The sequence below is a fragment of the Crocodylus porosus genome, unplaced genomic scaffold (assembly GCF_001723895.1).
Source record: "Crocodylus porosus isolate Cpor-Errol unplaced genomic scaffold, CroPor_comp1, whole genome shotgun sequence".
Lineage (NCBI taxonomy): Eukaryota > Metazoa > Chordata > Crocodylia > Crocodylidae > Crocodylus > Crocodylus porosus.
This window is the reverse complement of record NW_017728950.1, coordinates 11,241,872-11,261,885: the sequence shown is the minus strand read 5'-3', so window position 1 is coordinate 11,261,885 and position 20,014 is coordinate 11,241,872. Positions and strand designations below refer to the sequence as shown.

General features: G+C 41.8%; 1 protein-coding gene across 4 annotated transcripts in view; it reads right to left on the bottom strand.

Moving 5' to 3' along the window:
- Positions 1-557: 557 nt before the first annotated feature.
- Positions 558-20,014, bottom strand: part of FBN2 (fibrillin 2) — a 283,527-nt gene continuing 264,070 nt past the window's right edge. For all 4 annotated transcript variants that reach the window (XM_019554934.1, XM_019554938.1, XM_019554937.1 and 1 more), the window contains 8 exons: positions 19,442-19,567; positions 18,722-18,844; positions 17,710-17,826; positions 15,807-15,935; positions 12,209-12,328; positions 6,991-7,222; positions 5,728-5,899; positions 558-2,565 (listed from right to left, as the gene is read on the bottom strand). In XM_019554934.1, coding sequence (XP_019410479.1) covers positions 2,191-2,565; positions 5,728-5,899; positions 6,991-7,222; positions 12,209-12,328; positions 15,807-15,935; positions 17,710-17,826; positions 18,722-18,844; positions 19,442-19,567 — 1,394 coding nt within the window. In that variant the 3' untranslated portion in view covers positions 558-2,190. The remainder of the gene's footprint in view (positions 2,566-5,727; positions 5,900-6,990; positions 7,223-12,208; positions 12,329-15,806; positions 15,936-17,709; positions 17,827-18,721; positions 18,845-19,441; positions 19,568-20,014) is intronic.

Here is a 20,014-nt window from a genome sequence, read left to right as displayed (position 1 = left end):
GCCCAGAGGAGGGCCACCCACATGATCCGGGGACAACAGGGCAGACCCTACAATGAGAGACTGCGGGACCTGAACCTGTTCAGCCTTCGCAAGAGAAGGCTGAGGGGGGACCTGGTGACTGTCTATAAACTCACTGGGGGGGACCAGAAGGGTTGGGGAGAGACCTTGTTTCCCCTAGCGCCCCCTGGCATAACAAGGAATAATGTCCACAAGTTGTTGGAGAGGAGGTTTAGATTAGACATCCATAAGAACTACTTCACTTCCAACGGAAGTGGTGCTGGCTCCTACCCTGGGGGTCTTTAAGAAGAGGCTTGGTGCCTACCTGGCTGGAGTCATTTGAGCCCAGTTTTTCTCCTGCTCAGGCAGGGGGTCGGACTTGAAGATCTACAAGGTCCCTTCCGACCCTACTTCTATGATTCTATGATGGTGGGGCAGTATCTCCCTAGTGAAAGAAACATGTAGCTCACCATTACTTATTAACCTAATAGTGCCATCGGAGAATGCAAATGGGGGTTGGCATATACATTGTTTGAAATACACGGGCAAGTCAAGAAAAAAAACGTACCCCAAAATAAGCTTTATTGCAAGAAAAGTGTTGTCATATTGATACAGACCTACAAACAAAACATTTTTTTCTCACAAATATTTGATTAAAAATTTACAATGTTCCCCTCCCCAGAAAAAAACACCCAAACTAAACAAAATAATAATAATAAAAAAGTGATCACTTGTTAGTAATCTTTGGTCAGCACCGGTATACAACTGGAAAAAAAAACCTGGAGTTGGCATGTTCTTTGGCTGTTTCACATATGAAGTTCTGTTACATGACTAGGTACAGGCACCAGCTGTCAAAAAAGCACCATTGAGACATACGTTTAACACATAATATGGTACAACATTAAAAAAAATTACTAAGGTAAACTAAATGTCAACTCATTGTACAAACATCTTTCTTACAAAATAAGCTATGATAAAATGAGGCGTACGGTGTATAACTACAGTATTAATGTAAGTTCTAACAAATTGATTTCAAATACACATTTCCCTTGTCTGCACTGCATAATTAGCCTTGCACATATGGCAGTCTTGAAACAGCTCAATGTTAGTAAATGCACTATTAATCCAAGCCAGCACCAAATAGTATGATACATCAGGTGTTCCCTTCAAAAAAAGACTCTTTTCTTTAGCTGCCTACAGTAATGCAAGTATGTAGAGCACCTTTTGTGAGAATGAGGTGTTGTGGTAGCACATCTGGTTCCTTGAGGTTATCAGAAGGAAATACAGTACGGTTTGGTCTGCAATGCTAATGGTATTACAAGCAGTCAAGGTATTTTGCTACAGTGGTTGTGCTTCAGCTTCCATTATTTGATATAGCTGATACAGAATAACGTCCTAGTGACCTGCAGTGAAATATCCTCTTTACAGAGACTAATGTTGTAATTACAGTTCATTTAAGACATATTTTGAATAGTCATAGTTTTGAAGAGCACTTCAGAATATCTAGAGGATGTATTACAGTGCTCTTTCAGATCTGTGATATTTTAAAAATATCCCTATGCTATTTGGACGACTGGCACAAAAACAAAAGGAAACCTCTTTCAAATCTACTGGAATTTTTTTTTAAGAAAGTAACTCTAAAATGTAATAGCTCAAATTTATAAATCTAAAGAAAAACAAGCACGTTTCCCTTTTTGCTTACATAATTTGTTAATTTCTCCATATATTACTGCATTAAAAATAAATAAACATCTATATTTTTAATTAGGAACTATAGCAAAATACCTAAAAGTGTTATAGACTGCTAACAGAAAAAAATAGCTCACATTTTGTGCCATTTAGTGCCATATGTTGACCTCTTGAACTTTAGGCTTTTTTTAATACACTTTAAACTGAGGTTATATAAAAGCTACAGTAACCATGGTTGCCATTGTAATCAAGCATTTGGCCATGGCAGAGTCAAAGTTGCCCCTCCTGTAGGGTCATTCTGCAGTCTTGGCAGGATGGAAAGATAGAGAGGTCTTTTTCTTTTCTCCCCCCTCCTCCCCCCCCCAAAAAATCCCCCCCACTTTTTTAGTTTTTCTTTTTAAAGTCAAGTCATTGACTACTTAAAGCTTTGAAAAATAGACATGCTCAGGTGGATAAATAGATGAACGGAAGTGACTGAAGAACTGGACTAAGTCTGGAAGACAGCTAATAGAGTTCAATCCACAGCCTCATTTTGAGAGCTTCACCAAGTTCTCCTAGGAGGTAGTTGTCCTCATTCTGGTCTTCCAGTTTCTTTAGCTCCTTCTTCTTGTATAGAGCAACACTAACGATTTCCAGTGTGTAAGTGCCAGGTGCTGATCTTTTCTTGGTCATATGCAGGAAACTGAGTCCATCCCGCTGATGGATTCGGAAGATGCCATCATCGTTGCCTTGGGAGATGACATAGCGGACGTGATTGGTAAGGGGTTCTATGGCTGGCATGAGTTCCAGGATGTGGTGCTTGTTGCCAAGCCCAGAGTTGTTGAACCTCATCTTCAGAGGAGTGTCAATGTCTAAACTTTCCAAGCTAATCTGTTCAATCTGAGGTGAAAGAGGAAAAAAAGGACCTTTAGAGAGACATACTCTATTATTCCTCCAGCAATGAAAGCTAATGAGTTGGATTAGTAACAGTTTCTGACCTTCTCTCAAACTACAGCTGTGAAAGAAGGCATTGTATATCCTTTCCAGCTGGGAGAACTACTCTGTTCCACATCACACACCCTGTAAATCTTTAAGGCTTCTCACTCAGGCTTAACAGGATAATTGAAGTTACAGCATCAAGTCTACAGAGGGTTCATATTTCAATGCTTCCTCAGAGTTTACATAATTTTACGCTTGCAAAAAAAGTCCATGTGGAGAAAAGGCACATGTTTAACTGTGAAGGGAAGAAACATGAGGTCCAGTCTCTTCTAACTGGTTCAAATGACCTAATTATACTTCAGCGTAAATATTATAGACGAAGAATAGGACCCTGTGCCACTATGCTGTGCTGGATGTAGAACACTCTTCATGGACAGTCTACAAGCCTGCTTTCAAAAGGAACTAGGTTCAGCATCTCATGGTAAGAGCAATGAAGGAAAAAAAACCACCACATTCTTGGCAAATCAGCTGAAAAAGGTAAATTTCTTTGTAAAACAAACCTGTTTGGTTCCACTCCAGACATTAATTTGTGTCCGATGTGATCATATGTAAGCAAAAATGGACACAATGACCTAAAGCTTTGTTTTGGCAAAACAAGCTTTTACAGATGCCTCTAAAGAAAACAGTTAAGAAAGGACTATGCCTTTTTTGTAGGTAAATACGGTTCTCTCTCTCCTGCATATGAGAATTTCTGCTGTTAGGGTTGATGTGCATTTGTAAAGGTGGGAAGTGGATGGCCCTATACTACTATATTTTATGTGCTGGAGATGAAACATTCAGCACAATAAGGCAAATTGTTGATGTCTGGAGGCATTGGGACAAGTTGTGATTAAATCTCAGGCACGCTGCCAGCCAACCCCCAAGATTTTTTTTTCCATGGGGCTGTGTACTTGCTGTGAATATTCCCAAATGAAACTAGGGATTTCACACAGACCTAACAGCACTAGGCAACAATGACTTGTAATAGCTCTTGCCTGACATTAACTAGATATTGTAATAATAATAGGGAGCACTGAATTAAATGAGAAATTAACTATTTCATCGGATGGCTTTTTTACTTTACTTTGAAAACTTCTCTTTGCAAAGTGCTCTTATATTTTGCAGTCAAAAGTACATAGGTCTAGATATTTTTCTTTTCATCCTAGTTACAGGGTCCTCTTTTCTTTAAGTTACAAAATAACCCTGAAAACAGTAAATGATGTAAATTGACCACAGTGGTAACAGTGAAGTGCCGAGTTGTAACCTTGGGTAGTGCACTGACAAAATAACGGTGTGCACAAATACCATTAAAAGTATCAAAGCTGCTTTGCTTCTGGGGCATGTTACTGTTTTCAAGTGACAAATAGGGAAATGTACCATTTTCCTCCATCTTCCTGCCACTTGATATGCTTTTATCTCCAGACACATGCACAAAAGTTTCTCCTCTAATACTCAGCAAACTTTTGGCAAACCCATCATAAATATAGGTTAATTCATCCTAAAACTGTTGGACAAATTAGGCTGATAAAATGTCTCTCCCCCCCACACCTCCACCACTCCTGCCCCAAGAGTGCCCTTACCACAAATGTGTGCTGGGGGAAACGGAATTTGCTCTCACGATCTCCTGTCATGCTTTTTCACCTCAGATAAATGAGCATTCACAAGGGCAGGGAATAGAGCCTAGGGCTTTGCTTTGGCAGGAAGGGAGAGTCGCTTTCCTCTCTCCAGCTCAATGAACATTTCTGTATCTTGCACAAAATGTAATGGCTCTAGAAGGCGAGAATGGGAGTGCATTGCCCCAAAGGACCTACAGCCTGGCAAGTCCTCTCCTAGAAGATACATGTTCAAATCATTTCAAGCAGAAGACTGCAATTGAATCTGGGTTTCTCACATCCTGAGTGCTTTAAGCACTAAGCTAACTGGGTGGGAGGGTACTGCCACCTCTCCTCCATTTTGTGAATGATGCTACGTAAAATAATTGGAGACCATGTTGGGCCTATTTGGTTTAGGTGCCACCCCCCCCCAACGTTCTTTTGGTTTTCCCCTTCTAGAAGATGGACAAAAAATTGTTTCAGTTCAAACCTAAACCTTAGTCAATCACATGGTCCTCCTGTCCCTACCCCCACTCTCCCTCTCCTTTTTGGTATTTAATACCAGCTTTCAACATGATAGAGAAGGGAGGGTAAGCATGCAAATCTCTCAAGAAATTGCCTTCCAAAGCCAATTAACACTTGCATGCTGTGGGAGTGACACAGCCTTTTGCAGTCCACACCGTGGGAATCCCAAATTCTTTTTTAATATCAGATGACTAATGTGCCATTGTGGTGTTCTGCCTGAAGAGTTCCTTAGTTGGCACGTGTAAGAAATGTTGTCAATACTACAATATGTACATTTAGTATGAGGTAGGTTCTCTTTTCCCTATCCCTTTTCATCTTCACTCAGAGCCCTTTTAAAACTGGGAGACGATTTATACCTTTTGGCCGCTGCCTGCCTTTAACCCTGGCAATCGCTTTCCCCTTATTATAACTTTCAGCAGTTGGGTTACTGCCATAAAATGACATCCTGTAATGCAGATAACACAGTCTTACAACAATGTGAAGCAAAGCGAGGTAGAAGCACTTCAGCAATACATAGACTAATGAGCCGTGTAACGTCTCCCAGACTAAAGCTACATAACCTAATAGGTGTACATATGTCTTAAGGCTTCTAGCAGCTTTAACAAAAATGACTACAATGGGAATTCTTCTAAATGCCCTTGGTGGTGGGAGCCAATTATACATTTCCCCCAACACACATGCCAGTATTGGCTCACTCCCTTCAAACATAGGCATCGAAGTAACAGGAAGATATTGAGCCTTATTCAGAAGCATTGTTCTCTAATGTCAGTTATTAATTCCAGTGCAATATGACTGTCCTCATGCCACTCAGGTTTGAAAGCCTTTCATCATGTACAAACCCTACGGCTACATGATCCTTCACAGTGACCAACAGATCTCCACCTTTTTCTTCTGCCAAAATCATAGAGTATGACAGCCCGTGAACATATATACAAGCTAACTGTAGATTGTTACAATATTCACTCACCTCAGCAGGCTGAGTTTCATTCACACTTCTTTTCCGCCTGCTATTTTTCTTTGAATAGCCATTCAGTTTGCACTCATAACATGCTTCTGGAGACAAGGCATTTTCTTCATCTACATCTCCATCCAAAGGCAGGTACTGGCCTTTGTTAAATCCCATCCCTGAGACGCAATGGCTGTTGAACAATGATCACCAGATTAGCGACCCATTTGTCAAACTGGTCAACCTCAAAAAAACCTTTTCATTTTACCTCAATTTAATCTCTTTTTCACTTAGAAGTTAAAAAACTTAACTCATAGCACTACTACCCCATAAAACTATGAATTTATTGTATTTCTTTGTTCTGTACAGTGCAACATACTAAATAAAAGGGTGGTTATGTGTTAGAGAGGTCTGTAATTATCCCTGGTAATCCTCAATACACAGAACAACGAACAGAAAAGTTCCTTGGGAAGCCAATTTTCTTCTTGAATTCTAACCCCTATTGGAAACAAGGAAACTCCTGAATAATTTCCTTTGCTTTATTTTTGGGTTGAGCCCTTAATAACCACAGCACAGATTGCACCTTTCATAAATAATATTAACCGAGGATTACATTTAGAAGTGAGTTTTAAATGCACACTGTGCTGACAAGCAAAAAGGGGAAATACAATTTTATTTAATTTGGGTCACATGCTAGATTTAAAATGATGGTTTTCTGCATTGAATGTACACAGATTCATAGTTTCTTGTTCTGATGCTAGACTGAGCCAATTCTTTATTCTTGTGTACAACCCACATATATAGCTGGAAGCCTCTCCCTAATCCATCAGCACACACCACTCATTGCTGCAGCTCTATTAGTCTGCTACATGACCCCTGTCTGAGAGGTTAGGCCAACATAGCTGGCCAGACCACTGGCCTTGCTCTCTGTGGAGGCTACCATCATCTAACACTCAGTAGCACGCAAAGGTTAGAGACTTCTAGTACTCTTACCTTAGTTTTGGTATGGACAGAGTTTTCTGTAAACCTTATTTGGGCAGCTCACATTTCCCAAGGGTATATAACTTATTGCTCTATAACAGCGGTTCCCAACCTCGGGTCATGACCCAAATAAGGGTCGCAGTAGCAATGCTGGCAGTGCCGCACACAAAGGATGAGCCGTGCCACATACAAAGGATGAGCTGTGCCACACTGCGCTCCCAGCAGCGGGTCGTGGCAAAAAAAGGCTGGGAACCACTGCTCTATAATTATCACTAATGTAGAATGTGTGGAAGAGAAGCTCACCCTTGTCCAACTCTGTAGTATCCAGGTGGACAGCCACAGAGATAGCCACCTTCTGTATTGGAACAACCATAATTGCAGGGGTTCTTAGTAGAGGAACACTCATTCACATCATGGCATGCACTGGAGAACTGGTCATAGGAAAATCCAGATGGACACGCACACTTGTAGCTTCCGAGTGTATTGTAGCAAGAAGCAGAGCCGCAAGCATTAGGGTTGGAACACTCGTTTTCATCTAGCAAGCAAACAACAACATGTTATTTATCCAACTGAAAAGATACTGTTACTGACGGAAGGAATTGCAAATATGATTTCCAAGAAGCGGTAAATATTTTGGTAATTCCTAATCAATTATTTCTTGAACGTGTGCCAAACATGACTTTTGCTAACACAACTCTCATGATCATTCACTGTAAGCTCCATGACAGGCAAGTGCAGCAGTGCATGTCTCCCCTTTCACAGGGTCAGAGGAAGTGAAAGGGCCAGGATCCTAGTCTACTGGGTCCAAGCCCTTGTGTTCACAGGTTCTCATTCACCAAGAGTTTCTAAAGTTGCCATATTGAACCCTCCCCCAGTATTACAAAATACAGAGGAATAAAACCCTTTAAATATATCCTATAAGAGTGGTCAAACACTGGAACAAGCTCTTTTTTAAAGGGAGAGGGGAGTTCAGAATATTGTAAAAGAACATGGCTCAATATAAGTAGGAACATCTCAGAAACACAGTATTAATAGGGTTTCTGTTTGGGTTCCTTGTTTTTCTGCCCTTAATTCGTTGTGACCGCCTTGAATCTTTTAAGCCCATTTTAACAAACTATGTCCTGTCATTATAGTGGTAAGACATTTTCAATGCTTCCAATCCTCTTCGTTTACCTGTGGCAAGTTAAAGGAAGTTTTTGGTGTTGGGTGTTACGTCTGGTAGTTGTGTGTGAAGGGTGTCCCCAAAAATGTTAAGAATTGGACAGACAGTTGTCTAGAATAGTTTAGATAGGGATGAGCCTGTCTTGAGCAAAGTGTTGGACCAGAAAACCCACTGCGGTCTCACCCTATATTTCCATGATTCTAAATGCCTGTGTCAAGAAGAGCATGCTCTGGGGGATAATGAAATAGATTGTTCAAATCTGGGCTTTATGGAAATTGGACATTTTCTTGTATCTGCTTTATGGATTGCTGTATAGATCGATCAAACCTTTATCCAGTGAATAAGAAAAACAGCCTATCTGTGGAAGCTGCTATATAGCTCAAACTACTAAGCATCCTCTCAGGGTATATCTTCACAACTTTTGCTTGGTAGGAGGACACCATCATTATCCTTTGTGCAGCTGGGGAAGCGAGTCAAAGAGAACTGATCCAGCCAGATTCCTTTCATAAGTCTTTGGTACCAACCAAACATTTCTAAGTTCAGTACCTTAAATACAAAACCATCTTTGCTTCTTCCCTCAGTTAGAGGGTGATATGCTGTTTGGCCAAACTTCTCTAAATAAGAGTGCAGAACCCTACATTTCAAATTATCTTACGTTTCTCAATGGTTTTCTCTCTTGCTAATGCAGGAAACTATAATCGACATGTTAAAAATGCATTGTGTACATGTACATTAAGAGAACTAAAATAGTTTTAAAAATGCCTTAAGAAATTACATTTGGCACAAGTTTATTGGGTATTTTATTGCCATGTTCAGCAGAGCTGGAATCATGCCTGAAAAAGCACATTTGCTAGGTTTGTAACCAGGTTGTGTTGTTCAGATATAATTAGATCTGACGTTTATATGCAGCATGTCTATCCTAATTGGGAAACTAAATCAGATATACAGAAACAAGATTAACTTAGGTGAAAATGCAGTTTTTGTGATGAAGTTAGATTTTCTTAATGTCTGGGCAGTTATGGTATGCAGACAAATTACCATGTAATAAAAGTTAATCACATTGTTTACATTTAAGCCCACCACATGAAATGATTCTATAGAAAAATAATATTTAGAATAGTCATAAATTATTCATATTTACACTCCTCAAAATTTACCACATAATTTTAAGCGGTTATCATTTAGCACTTAGGTTGAGTCCCTGCTTCTCTCTGATGTGCCTTGTTGCATATCTGTACTAGGACACTTTGAAGCTTACTATGGTTTGACTCCTGTCTCATAATTGTGCATCTCATTAAAGTTAAACAATTTACAAAGCTGTTGCTAAAATACTGGTATTCAAATCCTGATCCAATCACTGGCCACATCTACACAAGACGCTTACTGTGCAGTAGCTTGTTCCTAATGCATTGTAGTGTTGCTGGGCATGAACTGTTACTGCACAGTACTCAGCTACTGCGTAGTAGTAACGAGTTACTGTGCAGCGAGTGTCACTAGGCAATGGTGATGCAACACTATGCCAGCTCAGTCATTTAGTACTTAGCTACGCAACAATACAGTGGGCATAACAACTACGCAGCAGACGTCTTGTGTGGATGTGCCCACTGTGTATTCAATACTTCATTCACAGTGTAGGCAATACTTCACCCCTTCCTTCACATACACCAAGAAATTTCATAAGGTCCATTGTGAAAGTTTTAAAATCTTCTAAAGAGGACTGGAATGCCCATAAATAGCTGAAGACTACAAATGCATCTGCAGAGCCTAAACGAATTAACATTTAATTCTCCACCTGGGATCGTCTGGGCTTAAAAAATGTTAGCTGAACTAGTTATCTGCAGGGCTTCAAAAGCTCTCCTGAACTACATTTTTATTTTGAGTACAATTTCTTCTCATCATTACCTTACACTAGATGTGGGCAATTATTTTGTCTGGAGGGCTGCTGAATGAGTTTTGGTGAGCTGTCAAGGACTGCACAGGTAACTGCCCCTTGACAGGTGTCACATCCCTTGGTAGCTATCCATGGACTGGAAGTCCTGCCCTTAACCCCTGACCATTGCCACTGGAAGTCCCTCCCTTTGCTTCTGGAAGTACTCCTTTCAGCAAGGGAGTTTGCCACCTTGGAACCAGAAAAAACCCAAGTTATATACTAAAAATTAGGGGTGCACAGATAAAGATTTTTTTGGCTGATACCAATGGCCGATTATTAACCAGCCATATTGGCTGACACCGATCCAACTGCTGATATGCAGCCCAGCAGCTTGGAGAATAGCATCCGGCCGGTAAGGCTGTGGGGACGGAAGGGGTGTAGTAACAGGCAGCTCATTCAGGGAACAGCTCCCCCTACTGTGTGCACCCCTGGGGAGGCATGGGGAGCATGTGCCCCCCAGATGTGTGTGCAGGGAGAGGGCAGGCTGCCCGCTGTGGCCTTTTCCCAGCAAAGGGGCTGGGCTGGGGCTGTGCTTGGGGCAGATGAGGGCAGGCTGGGCGATGGCAACACTGGGTGGGGGATTATGTGGGGGGCTGCAGCCACCCTGTAGGCCACCCCTCCCAACACTGCCACTGCTCACCCTGCCTCACCACTACCCGTCCTGAGCCCAGCTCCCTACCAGGAAGAGGCTGATGCAGCCCCCAGCCCCGAGCCCATGGTGGCAGTTTACCCTCACCCTGCGCACAGATCCAGGGGGCACATGTTCCCCATGCCTCCCTGGGGGTGTGCACAGTGGTGAGAGCCCCCCCAAACCCCCCCAGATGAGCTACCCATGGCTCCATCCCATGCCCCGCCCCAGCTCCACTCCCTACTCAACATGGCAGCCTCAATCTGCATCACCCACACCCCTTCCTCTCACAGACTTACCAGCAGGAGGCTGCTCTCCAAGCTGCCTGGCTGCATTCTTGGCCACATACATGCTGTGGCTGTGCACATGAACAAGGCATTTATCAATGACATTATTGGTCAAAAAAAGCCGATTGCTGATGCAGGCAACCTCTGCTTAGCGCTCTTAATTGGTTCTGGAAAAACTAAGCGCTAAGTGAAATCATGTTAAGCGAAACCCATTTTCCCATAGAGTTTAATGTAAATAAATATAATTGGTTCCTGCGCTCCTGCTGGCCCTGGCCCTGCTGCTCCTGGCAAGGCACTGTGCGGGCTCTGCCACAGAAGGCATCCTCCCAGCCTCATTGTTCCGTGGCCACGATGGCCCCTACCGGCGGGGGACACTGCACACATATCCCTGAGCACTGGTTTGCACTGGCCCAAGCCTCGCACTCCTGGCAGCCCTGGCCTCGGGCCCTGCACTCCTGCCGTCCCTGGCTCTGGGCACCAGCCCGAGGCCCATGCTCACGCTCCCCACCACCCTTTCTTGCCGTTACTGCTGCAACTCTCCACACTCTGGCTGCTCCAGCGCCACATGCCAGAGTAGACCCCGGGTTCCTGGCACCCCACCCTGGCCCCACCAGCCCAGGCTCCATGCTTATGCTGCCTGGCCCCCTGCCTGCCCCTTCTCGCTAGCACTTCTCCCCACCTGCTCCAGCACCATGTGCCAGAGTGGACTCCGAGTTCCTGCCACCCTGCCCTGGGCCCCACTGGCCCAGGCTCCATGCTTACACTGCCTGGCCCCCCACCCGCCCCTTCTTGCCAATGCTTCTCCCCACCCACTCCAGCACCATGTGCCAGAGTGGATCCTGGGCTCCTGCCACCCCACCCTGGGCCTCACCGGCTGCCACTCAGCGCTTCACTCAACACTGCTACCACCACTGGTGCCGTCACTGTTTCTCCCTACCTCCTGCACTGAGCATTATAACAAAACCGCTGAGCGCTAAGTAAAACCAGGTAGGTACTTTTAATGAGTGCTATAGCGAAACAGCGGTAAGCAAAACCCTGTTTAGTTGCCTGTAACATCAATTCTCCTTTTTTTATCAGTGCCAATACAATACAGACTAATATATTAGTGCGCCGCTACTAAAAGTCAAACATTGACAATAACATATTTTAATTTTATTTCAGTAAAAGCTTGTGTCTTTCTCCTGCAGCAGGGCAGTAACACTCAGATGGCATGATTTTATATAATTATATACTTTATAATATCTAGCTTATCTTCATCAGAGCCATTTACAGAAGGGGAAAGTAAGGCAAAAAAGGTGAAGTGACTTGACCAAAGTCTCTAAGAAGTGAGATTACAAGTTAGGTTTCCAGAGTTCCAGGACAGTGCCTTTTCACTAGGCCTTGATGTTCATAAAAAAGAAGTGTTCACCAAATTTACTGAACTGAAGTAAGCCACTTATTAATAGGACTTTTGAGAATGAGTGTTTTTCTATTTTCAAGTAACTTCTAGAATACTGTAAAGAGATCAAACTTACCAACACACTGATTCCATTGGTAATGCTGAATATACCCTTGTGGGCATCCACACCTGTAGCCACCCAGGATGTTCTGGCAGCCATGCTGGCACCGGTGATTTCCATCACACTCATCCACATCTTTGAAAACAGGTAAAGTATACAAGAGGAATAGGCGAAAAAGACTTATTTCAATAATTATGATTAGCAATTCAAACACCTTGTACAGAAGATACTCCTATGGCATGATGATACTTGGCACATTACATGTGGAGGTATGGAACAATTTTTATAAGTATTAGCTGAAGAACTGGATTCAACCACAGTAACCACATAGGGTACATCCAGACAAGCAAGGCCATGCAGTATGTGGCACTATAAACACATCTGCAGCATGAAATACCGCACAGCATGCACTGCTCCGCTCTTTTTTCCCCAGGGGTCAAAAAAACCCATGGAACCCATGGAAAAAAAGGGTGGAGCAGTGCACGCACGGGTAGTGCATGGCGCTGAAAAGCAGAGCTGGGCCACCCGGAACTGCACTGTGGGTGCCAGCTAGGCTCCGCCCAGCAGGATTACTGCTGCTGCAGCCCCAGGACGCCCCCAGGATGCCAGGTAAGGTTGCTGGGGTCAGCATTGTGCCTACTGAAGGTTTTCAAATATTGAAAGCCTTAATCCCTTTTTCAAAAGTGACTTGGGTTCTTATCGTTTGGATGTTTGTGGAAAATTTTCTCTTGCTTACTAGACTCTGTATCTGGCTATTTAGAACTTCTTACCTCTACTCAGCTATGTTCTAAACTGAAAGCCAAACTTTCAGTTTAGAAAGCCAATGCAGAATTCATTTGGGGTGATTTGCTTTAAAAGAATGAACCTGATGGCAGCCACTGAGTGTACTGCAGAGCAATTAGCAGAAATATAGTTTACACAAATGCCATGGTATTTATTCTTAAAGCAGTAAGACGGTAATTGTAGGTGTAGAATTACTAATTGATATCATCAGGATTCCTTCCTGAATTGGGGCAAAGTGCCAACATTTTTTTTAAACGGTAACGGGATACTTAGGGGTGTCTTTACATGTGCTCTGGGATGGGAGTGGAGTGGTGCTTTAGTTAGCGCAGCTCTTGGGAGCCACTCTAATTTAAAGTGTATTCAGCGTCCTACGCTTCAGAATGGTGACAGGGGTGCTTTAACTATAAAGCTTTTCAAACAAGCTTTAGTTGAAGTGCCCCTGCTGCCATTTTGAAATGTGGGGATGCTGAATACCTGAGATGTTGAGGCTGCTGGAGCATACTAAATAGCATACTAAATAGGTTAATCAAGTCTGCTCCAAAGCAAACTAATTAGCATGTGTTGGAGCAGGCATTGGGCATGTGTATAGGTGCCCTAGCTTGCCAATTTGGTGTTCATTAGGCTTTTAAAGAGCTGGAATCAATTTCCAGAAATTTGTTTTGCAAGTGATTTATTTTCTAGTTTGCAAGGCACTTAGGAATGCACTCAAGTATGAGAGATAAAAATATGCAAGACAAGCACTGAGATGGTCTGATTTGTCCACTGTAAAAAGAAGACTGTCAAATAAAAATCTTCCTGGCTTACGCTGAAAGGGACAGTAATAAAGGGGAAAAACTTGTTTGAAATAGTCTCCTGTTTTTAGAAAAATGCACATCTAATAAAACTCGTACCTAACAGGAAATCGTAAGCAGTTTAACCAAAGTCAGGGAAAGCAGACTGGAAAGCAGACTGTTAGTTAAAAATTAAAACAGCACACATATACCACTAAGCATGACATCATCAACTACAAATGATATTTCTCCAGCTTGTAACCAGAAATATGCTTTACTAGTTCTGTGAGGATTGTGACATCCAAAAACTTGAGACAGAAAAATACAGTGCGAAATTCTCCTTTTAGTGGCAACTGGAATAGAAGGTTTTAACTGCGCCAATTTATCACAGTGTTATGTTTATAGTGTTGGGGTATTTATAATGTAATAAAATAGTTAAACCCCAAGTCACTGACTAAATACTACTTAAAGGATACTTTATACTTTTAAAACATGGCATTGCCTCTTCTCCTGTAATACCCATTATTTAACATGCTTATTATGGTGACTCTCTTTTTTTTACTTAAAATATTTTCATCTCATTCTAAGTTACTGTATCTTATCACCTTGCAAGCTCCTACTCCATGCTTGGTTCTGCATATTCTGTGCCTTGCTGTGAAAATGTACCCTCAAATATCAACTTTAAGTTAAATGTGCATGGTTGCATTGAGATCCTTGAACAGCAAACAGAATGTAAAACCGCTGCAGCACCGCTTGCCTGAATGTGTAGACAGCCTGAAAAAAGAGCTGTGGAATTTGAATCCAGCAATTTTGCCATTGAACTTTTTGCTTTTCTGTAGCCAAGTGTGCATACTTTTTCTGTCTTCTTCCCTCTTCAGGTCCATCTCAGGTGCCAGCAATTCATTTTCCCTTGCTTAGTGCTCTGGTCCAGCTTGCACCAAAGAGCCAGAAGTAGAACTTTGGCTCCTGGAGAAATGTGGAACCACTGAGGCTGATGAGATGGATACTGAAGTCAGTTGCCCTTTCCTTTGCCATACTCAGAGAAGGGATGGAGTATCAGGTCTTGAGCTAGGCTGCCTGGAGAATATAACTGTTAGTTATTGGCATTATTGTAGCCTACAAACCCTGGTCACAGATCAGAATCCCATTCTGATAGGTACTGTTTATCTCCAAAAATCAGTACTTTTACGAAAATGAGTATTTTTAAAAAATGAGCTACAGCCGTGTGTTTGAATGGGGAGATAGAAAGGGGAATGAAACATATGTTATGCATATGCCAGAAAGTAATGTTGCAGCTGTGGAGTTAGGTCCTACAGTTTGTAAACAAACATAGGATAAAGCTTGAGTAAAATTTGATCTATTTAGGCCCCTTTATGTTCAGGTAAAGACATGATAGGATCTCATGCATGATCCACACAATCATTTCTCTTGCCGTGCCACAAGTGTATGACAGGAGGCATGACTGTGGGACTGAGCATCAAATCTAATTCCACCTTAATGCTCACGCAGGGAGAGCCCAGTATTGTGATCCTAGGTTCCACTGCACTAGCAAGTAGCAACAAGCACGCTCATGTGGCTGGGAATCCTGCAGCTGATGGGCCTCGCAGCTGTTGGAGCTCATGACAGGTGCCTGTGGCTGCGAGCTTCACCAGCTGTGGGACTCCCAACTGCTGGAGTGTAAGTGTGCCCTGCAGCAAATCCTGTCAGCTGATGGGGCTTCCAGGCTCAAGGGAGTACCTAGCCAAATGTTCAATTTAACAGCATGATAGGAATGAGCTATGTAAAGTTGTTACACCTTTTTTTGTGGAATAACTTTATGGCTTATTTCTCAGTTTATCACACCATTAATTGACCAAATGGGTGGCTGGGTCACAGCTTAAGACACGATTAATTGGCTAATCACATCTTAAGGGTAATGTATAGCAGGAGCCTTGAACTATATTTGTATTTGATTTTGCTTTGGCACATATGGGCAACTTCTATAGGCCAGGGAGTATTTTGTATAACTAAAGACAGGACATGTCTACCTTAACAAAGAATTTTTGGCCTTTACAAGTTACCTTCACAGTTGAGTCCAGTAGAATCCAGAGAGAATCCTCTCTGACACTCACAAGTGAAACTCCCAGGAGTATTCTGACAGATTCCTTTTGATCCACAAAGTGATGTCTGTGAACCACATTCATTGTTATCTAGAAAAATACAGCAGTTTTCACAACTATTGTACAGATGCAGCAAGTGGAAAAGAAATACGTGATTAAGGACCGGGATGAACTTTCATACCTTTCTGCAGGCAGAATTTGCACCTACACAATTTTAAAATTACATTCAATGTCAACTACTTGATTTGCAGAATTATAGCCAGAAGTACTCAGATAACTTGTACATAACTTAAATGAAGCAATAAGTTATATATGTAATTCAATCATTGGTGCCAATTTATAGTTTCATAGTTGGTAGGGTTGGAAGGGACCTGAGCAGATCATCGAGTCCAACCCCCTTGCCATGGCAGGAAAGAGTACTGAGGTCAAACAACCCTGGCAAGGTGTACATCTAGCCTCCACTTAAAGACCCCCAGGCTAGGAGCCAGCACCACTTCTCTTGGAAGTTGGTTCCAGATCCTAGTCGCCCTGACCGTGAAGTAGCGCCTCCTAATATCTAGCCTAAATCTACCCTCTGCCAGTTTGTGACCGTTATTCCTGGTCACTCCTGGCAGTGCTCGGGGGAACAGAGACTCCCCCAATGCCTGCTGGTCCCTTCTGACTAATTTGTAACAGGCCACTAGATCTCCCCTCAGCCTTCTCTTTTGGAGGCTGAACAGGTTCAGGTCCCGCAGCTTCTCCTTGTAGGGCCTGCCCTGCTGCCCCTGATCATGTGAGTGGCCCTCCTCTGGACCCTCTCCATGCTGTCCACATCCCTCCTGAAGTGTGGTGCCCAGAACTGGATGCAATACTCCAGCTGCAGCCTAACCAGTGCCGCGTGAAGGGGGAGGATCACCTCGTTGGACCTGCTTGTGATGCATCTGTGGATGCATGACAAGGTGTAGTTGGCCTTCCTGACTGCATCCCCACACTGCCAGCCCATGTTCATCTTGGCATCAGTGATGACTCCAAGATCCTTTTCCGCCTCTGGAAAGTTCAGGTCCCCCATGATGACCACATCCTTTGACCCAACTACCTCCGTGAGCTGACTTAAGAATTCCTGGTCTAGCTCTTCCCCTTGGTTGGGTGGTCTGTAGTAGACCCCTACCGTTAAATCTCTTTCCTGTTAAATCTCTTTCCCCTCGACTGCCCTGTATTCTAACCCAGAGCACTTCAGAGGGCCCCTCCTCTGATTCTTTGCTAATTGACGAGGATGTGTATTCCTCCTTAATGTAAAGAGCCATGCCTTTCCTCCCTGTTCTATCCCTCCTGTTTCACCATGTTTCAGTGAGCCCCACTATGTCTGGGTTGGTGTTAGCTAGCAGGAGGATAAGTTCCTCCTGCTTGTTGTACCTGTATTTTGCTGAAGGCAAAAAAAAAAAGGGAGGCTGCTCTTTTGAAACTTAGCCACATTAGGATGGTTTCAGTTGGCAACATGTATATGCTAAAGACCTAATAACATCTGTGTCTATCAGTGGAAAACATTCTGCAATCTGTTTTTGATTAGCTAGATTTTTAAAGTCAGACTTTAATAATATTTACCCCTTTGTCTCCATGTGGTTACATTTAGAATGTAATATGTAGTAACTGCCTACAAATATTCACAAAATAAGGAAGTGATCTTTGATTTTTTTTTAGGCTTTTTGTATTTTTACAATTACTTGCCTTTTCTTAACTACTTAGAAATAAAATATTATCTTCTTTGTATTTTTACCAAATCTATAGTGCCAAAATGAATTAAAAGGCTTGTTTAGCATTGCTAATTAGGAGGAGGAGGAGGAAGAGGAAACTGAGGATAAGGAAAACTCAGTCAATTTGTTCTTACCAATACAAGCTGTGTGATGTTGAGTGAAACCTGGAGGACATTTGCATGTGAATCCCCCAAGTGTGTTAACACAGAGGAACTGGCAATTGTGTTGCTTGGTTTGACATTCATCAAGATCTGAAAGTAACAGATTATTCTTCATTAGAAGGTATGATCTCTTTAAACAGCAAACAATGATTTGAAAGTATTTTCTGTTAACTCAGTAATAATTGCTTTATTCTAATAATCACATGACTTTTAAGCCCTTATCTACCAGTCATAAAAATGCTGGTGCAAGTTAAATTGCGTTGATTCTCTGTTACCTCGGCATTATTTTGGCATCAATAAAATTGGTCAATGCATTTACACTCTGTAAAACTAGCATAAGGGAGAATCAGGCCTCTTGATTCCATAATGGTTAGAAAATTAATTTAAGGAGCATTGCTAATTTAGGCCAAGGCGGTAATTTCACATTCTATTGAGATCAACTTCAGTCTTGGCAAAAGTGAATGAAGCTTATTAGGGAATTGGTCCAGCACTTTTCCTGCAACATTTTCTTCACTCACTTTTTAAAATCTAAATGTAATCATTAGTTTTACATCAAGCTGAAGACAAACTGTGTGCAATGTGTACTATGCCATATACACATGATCAGAAAATTACAGCATAATTTTGGCCCTGCCACTTGTCCACATTAAAGCGGGCTAGAAAGCAACTATAAAGTTGTTACACATTTTCAAGTTACTAACTTTGTAGCTGGTTGGCTATTTTTGTAGCTGGATGGACATTTTTATAGTATAATTACTTTGCATGTGTGGCTGATTAAATTTACTGTGTGATTAACCAGTTAATTGCACAATGTATGTAATGTATGGCAGGGGTCTTTTTGTTAGAAGAGCTATGTCTGTTACATCAGCTCTTAGGAGTGAAGGTACAATTATAATATGATGGTATTTATAAAGATCACATGTAATAAATTAAAACCAAAACAAAACAAAAACCCAGGCAAAACTGTAACTGATTCATTCCTCACCTTTGCATGTCTTTCCATCTTCTTGGAGGACATAGCCACGAGGACATGAGCACTGATAGCTTCCTTCTGTGTTCTTGCAGATAAAGTTGCATGGTTTTGGAGACTGAGAGCATTCATCAAGATCTAAGGAAGATAATAAATAATTAGCTATGATATTACCTCAAAGGATGTTCTGAAAGAGAATATCATTTTTCAATGCTTTCTAAATACTTGTTGCTTTACAGAAGACAGCTACTAATGAAAATCTGAGATAGGAAAGAGCTTTTCTTGTGAAGGGTCAATGTGTTTACTATAAGGATGTTTAAACAATAGTCACACTTGCACAATTTAGATTAATTCCTCACTCCAGGCCAGAACACTCATGTTGAATCATATGTTACTTTATAACTCATCCTATTGAAATCAAAGCAATTTAGCGCTTAGACCAATTAAGTTGTTCATTCTCCGAACCATGTGGTTTTTGTTTTTTAGTGTTTTTATACTAAACACTGTCTCAGCTCTTGCTGCTTCTGAAATACCATTAGGTTAACTTCTTTGTAGTAACTAGAGTCTGGGTTTTCCCGAGGATAAAAGTGTAGTTTACAAAGAGAAGGAAAGAGATCTTATTTTCTATGCTACCAGGATTCATGGAATTTACTTGGAAATGTCACTACGAAAATGTAGCTTATTTAAAAAAAAATTGATTGCAAAAATATTGAGTATTAATGTGATAAACTTTACCCACACAGGATGTCCCACTTATGTCAGTGGTGTAGCCAACTTTGCAAATGCATCTGAAGGAACCCATGGTGTTGATGCACTGGCCATTTCTACATAGATTTGGCATGACCTTACATTCATCAATATCTGTAAAGAAGATATTAAATGCGTCATCCTTTAGAACATTAGAAACTAAAACTCATTAGTATCACCTGTCTTAAGATTCCTGCAGTTTTAAAATAAAGCTCATTACCCAAAGTATAAAATCAATTTTCTTGCTTGCTCCTACTCCCCTTTTTGTGAGTTGATACTGACATAATTTGGTGGTTAGCACCTCCAATTGATTCAGGCAGGATTATACAGATGCAAGCAATCTGGGAGGAACACTTAAAAAATCCTTTCTTTTCTAGAACTTTATAGTAGGACTCAGATACTTTGCAGAGGTCAGTTCCTAACCCCCTTTCAAAACTGAGGGCGTGCAAAATATTTTAGGGTAGGGGTTTGGAACCCTTTCTTTTACCAAGTGTACCCATTCTGTCTCAAACTTTAAGTTCACGTACCCCTTTATATATTTTTCTTGTTGTTAAGGGGCAC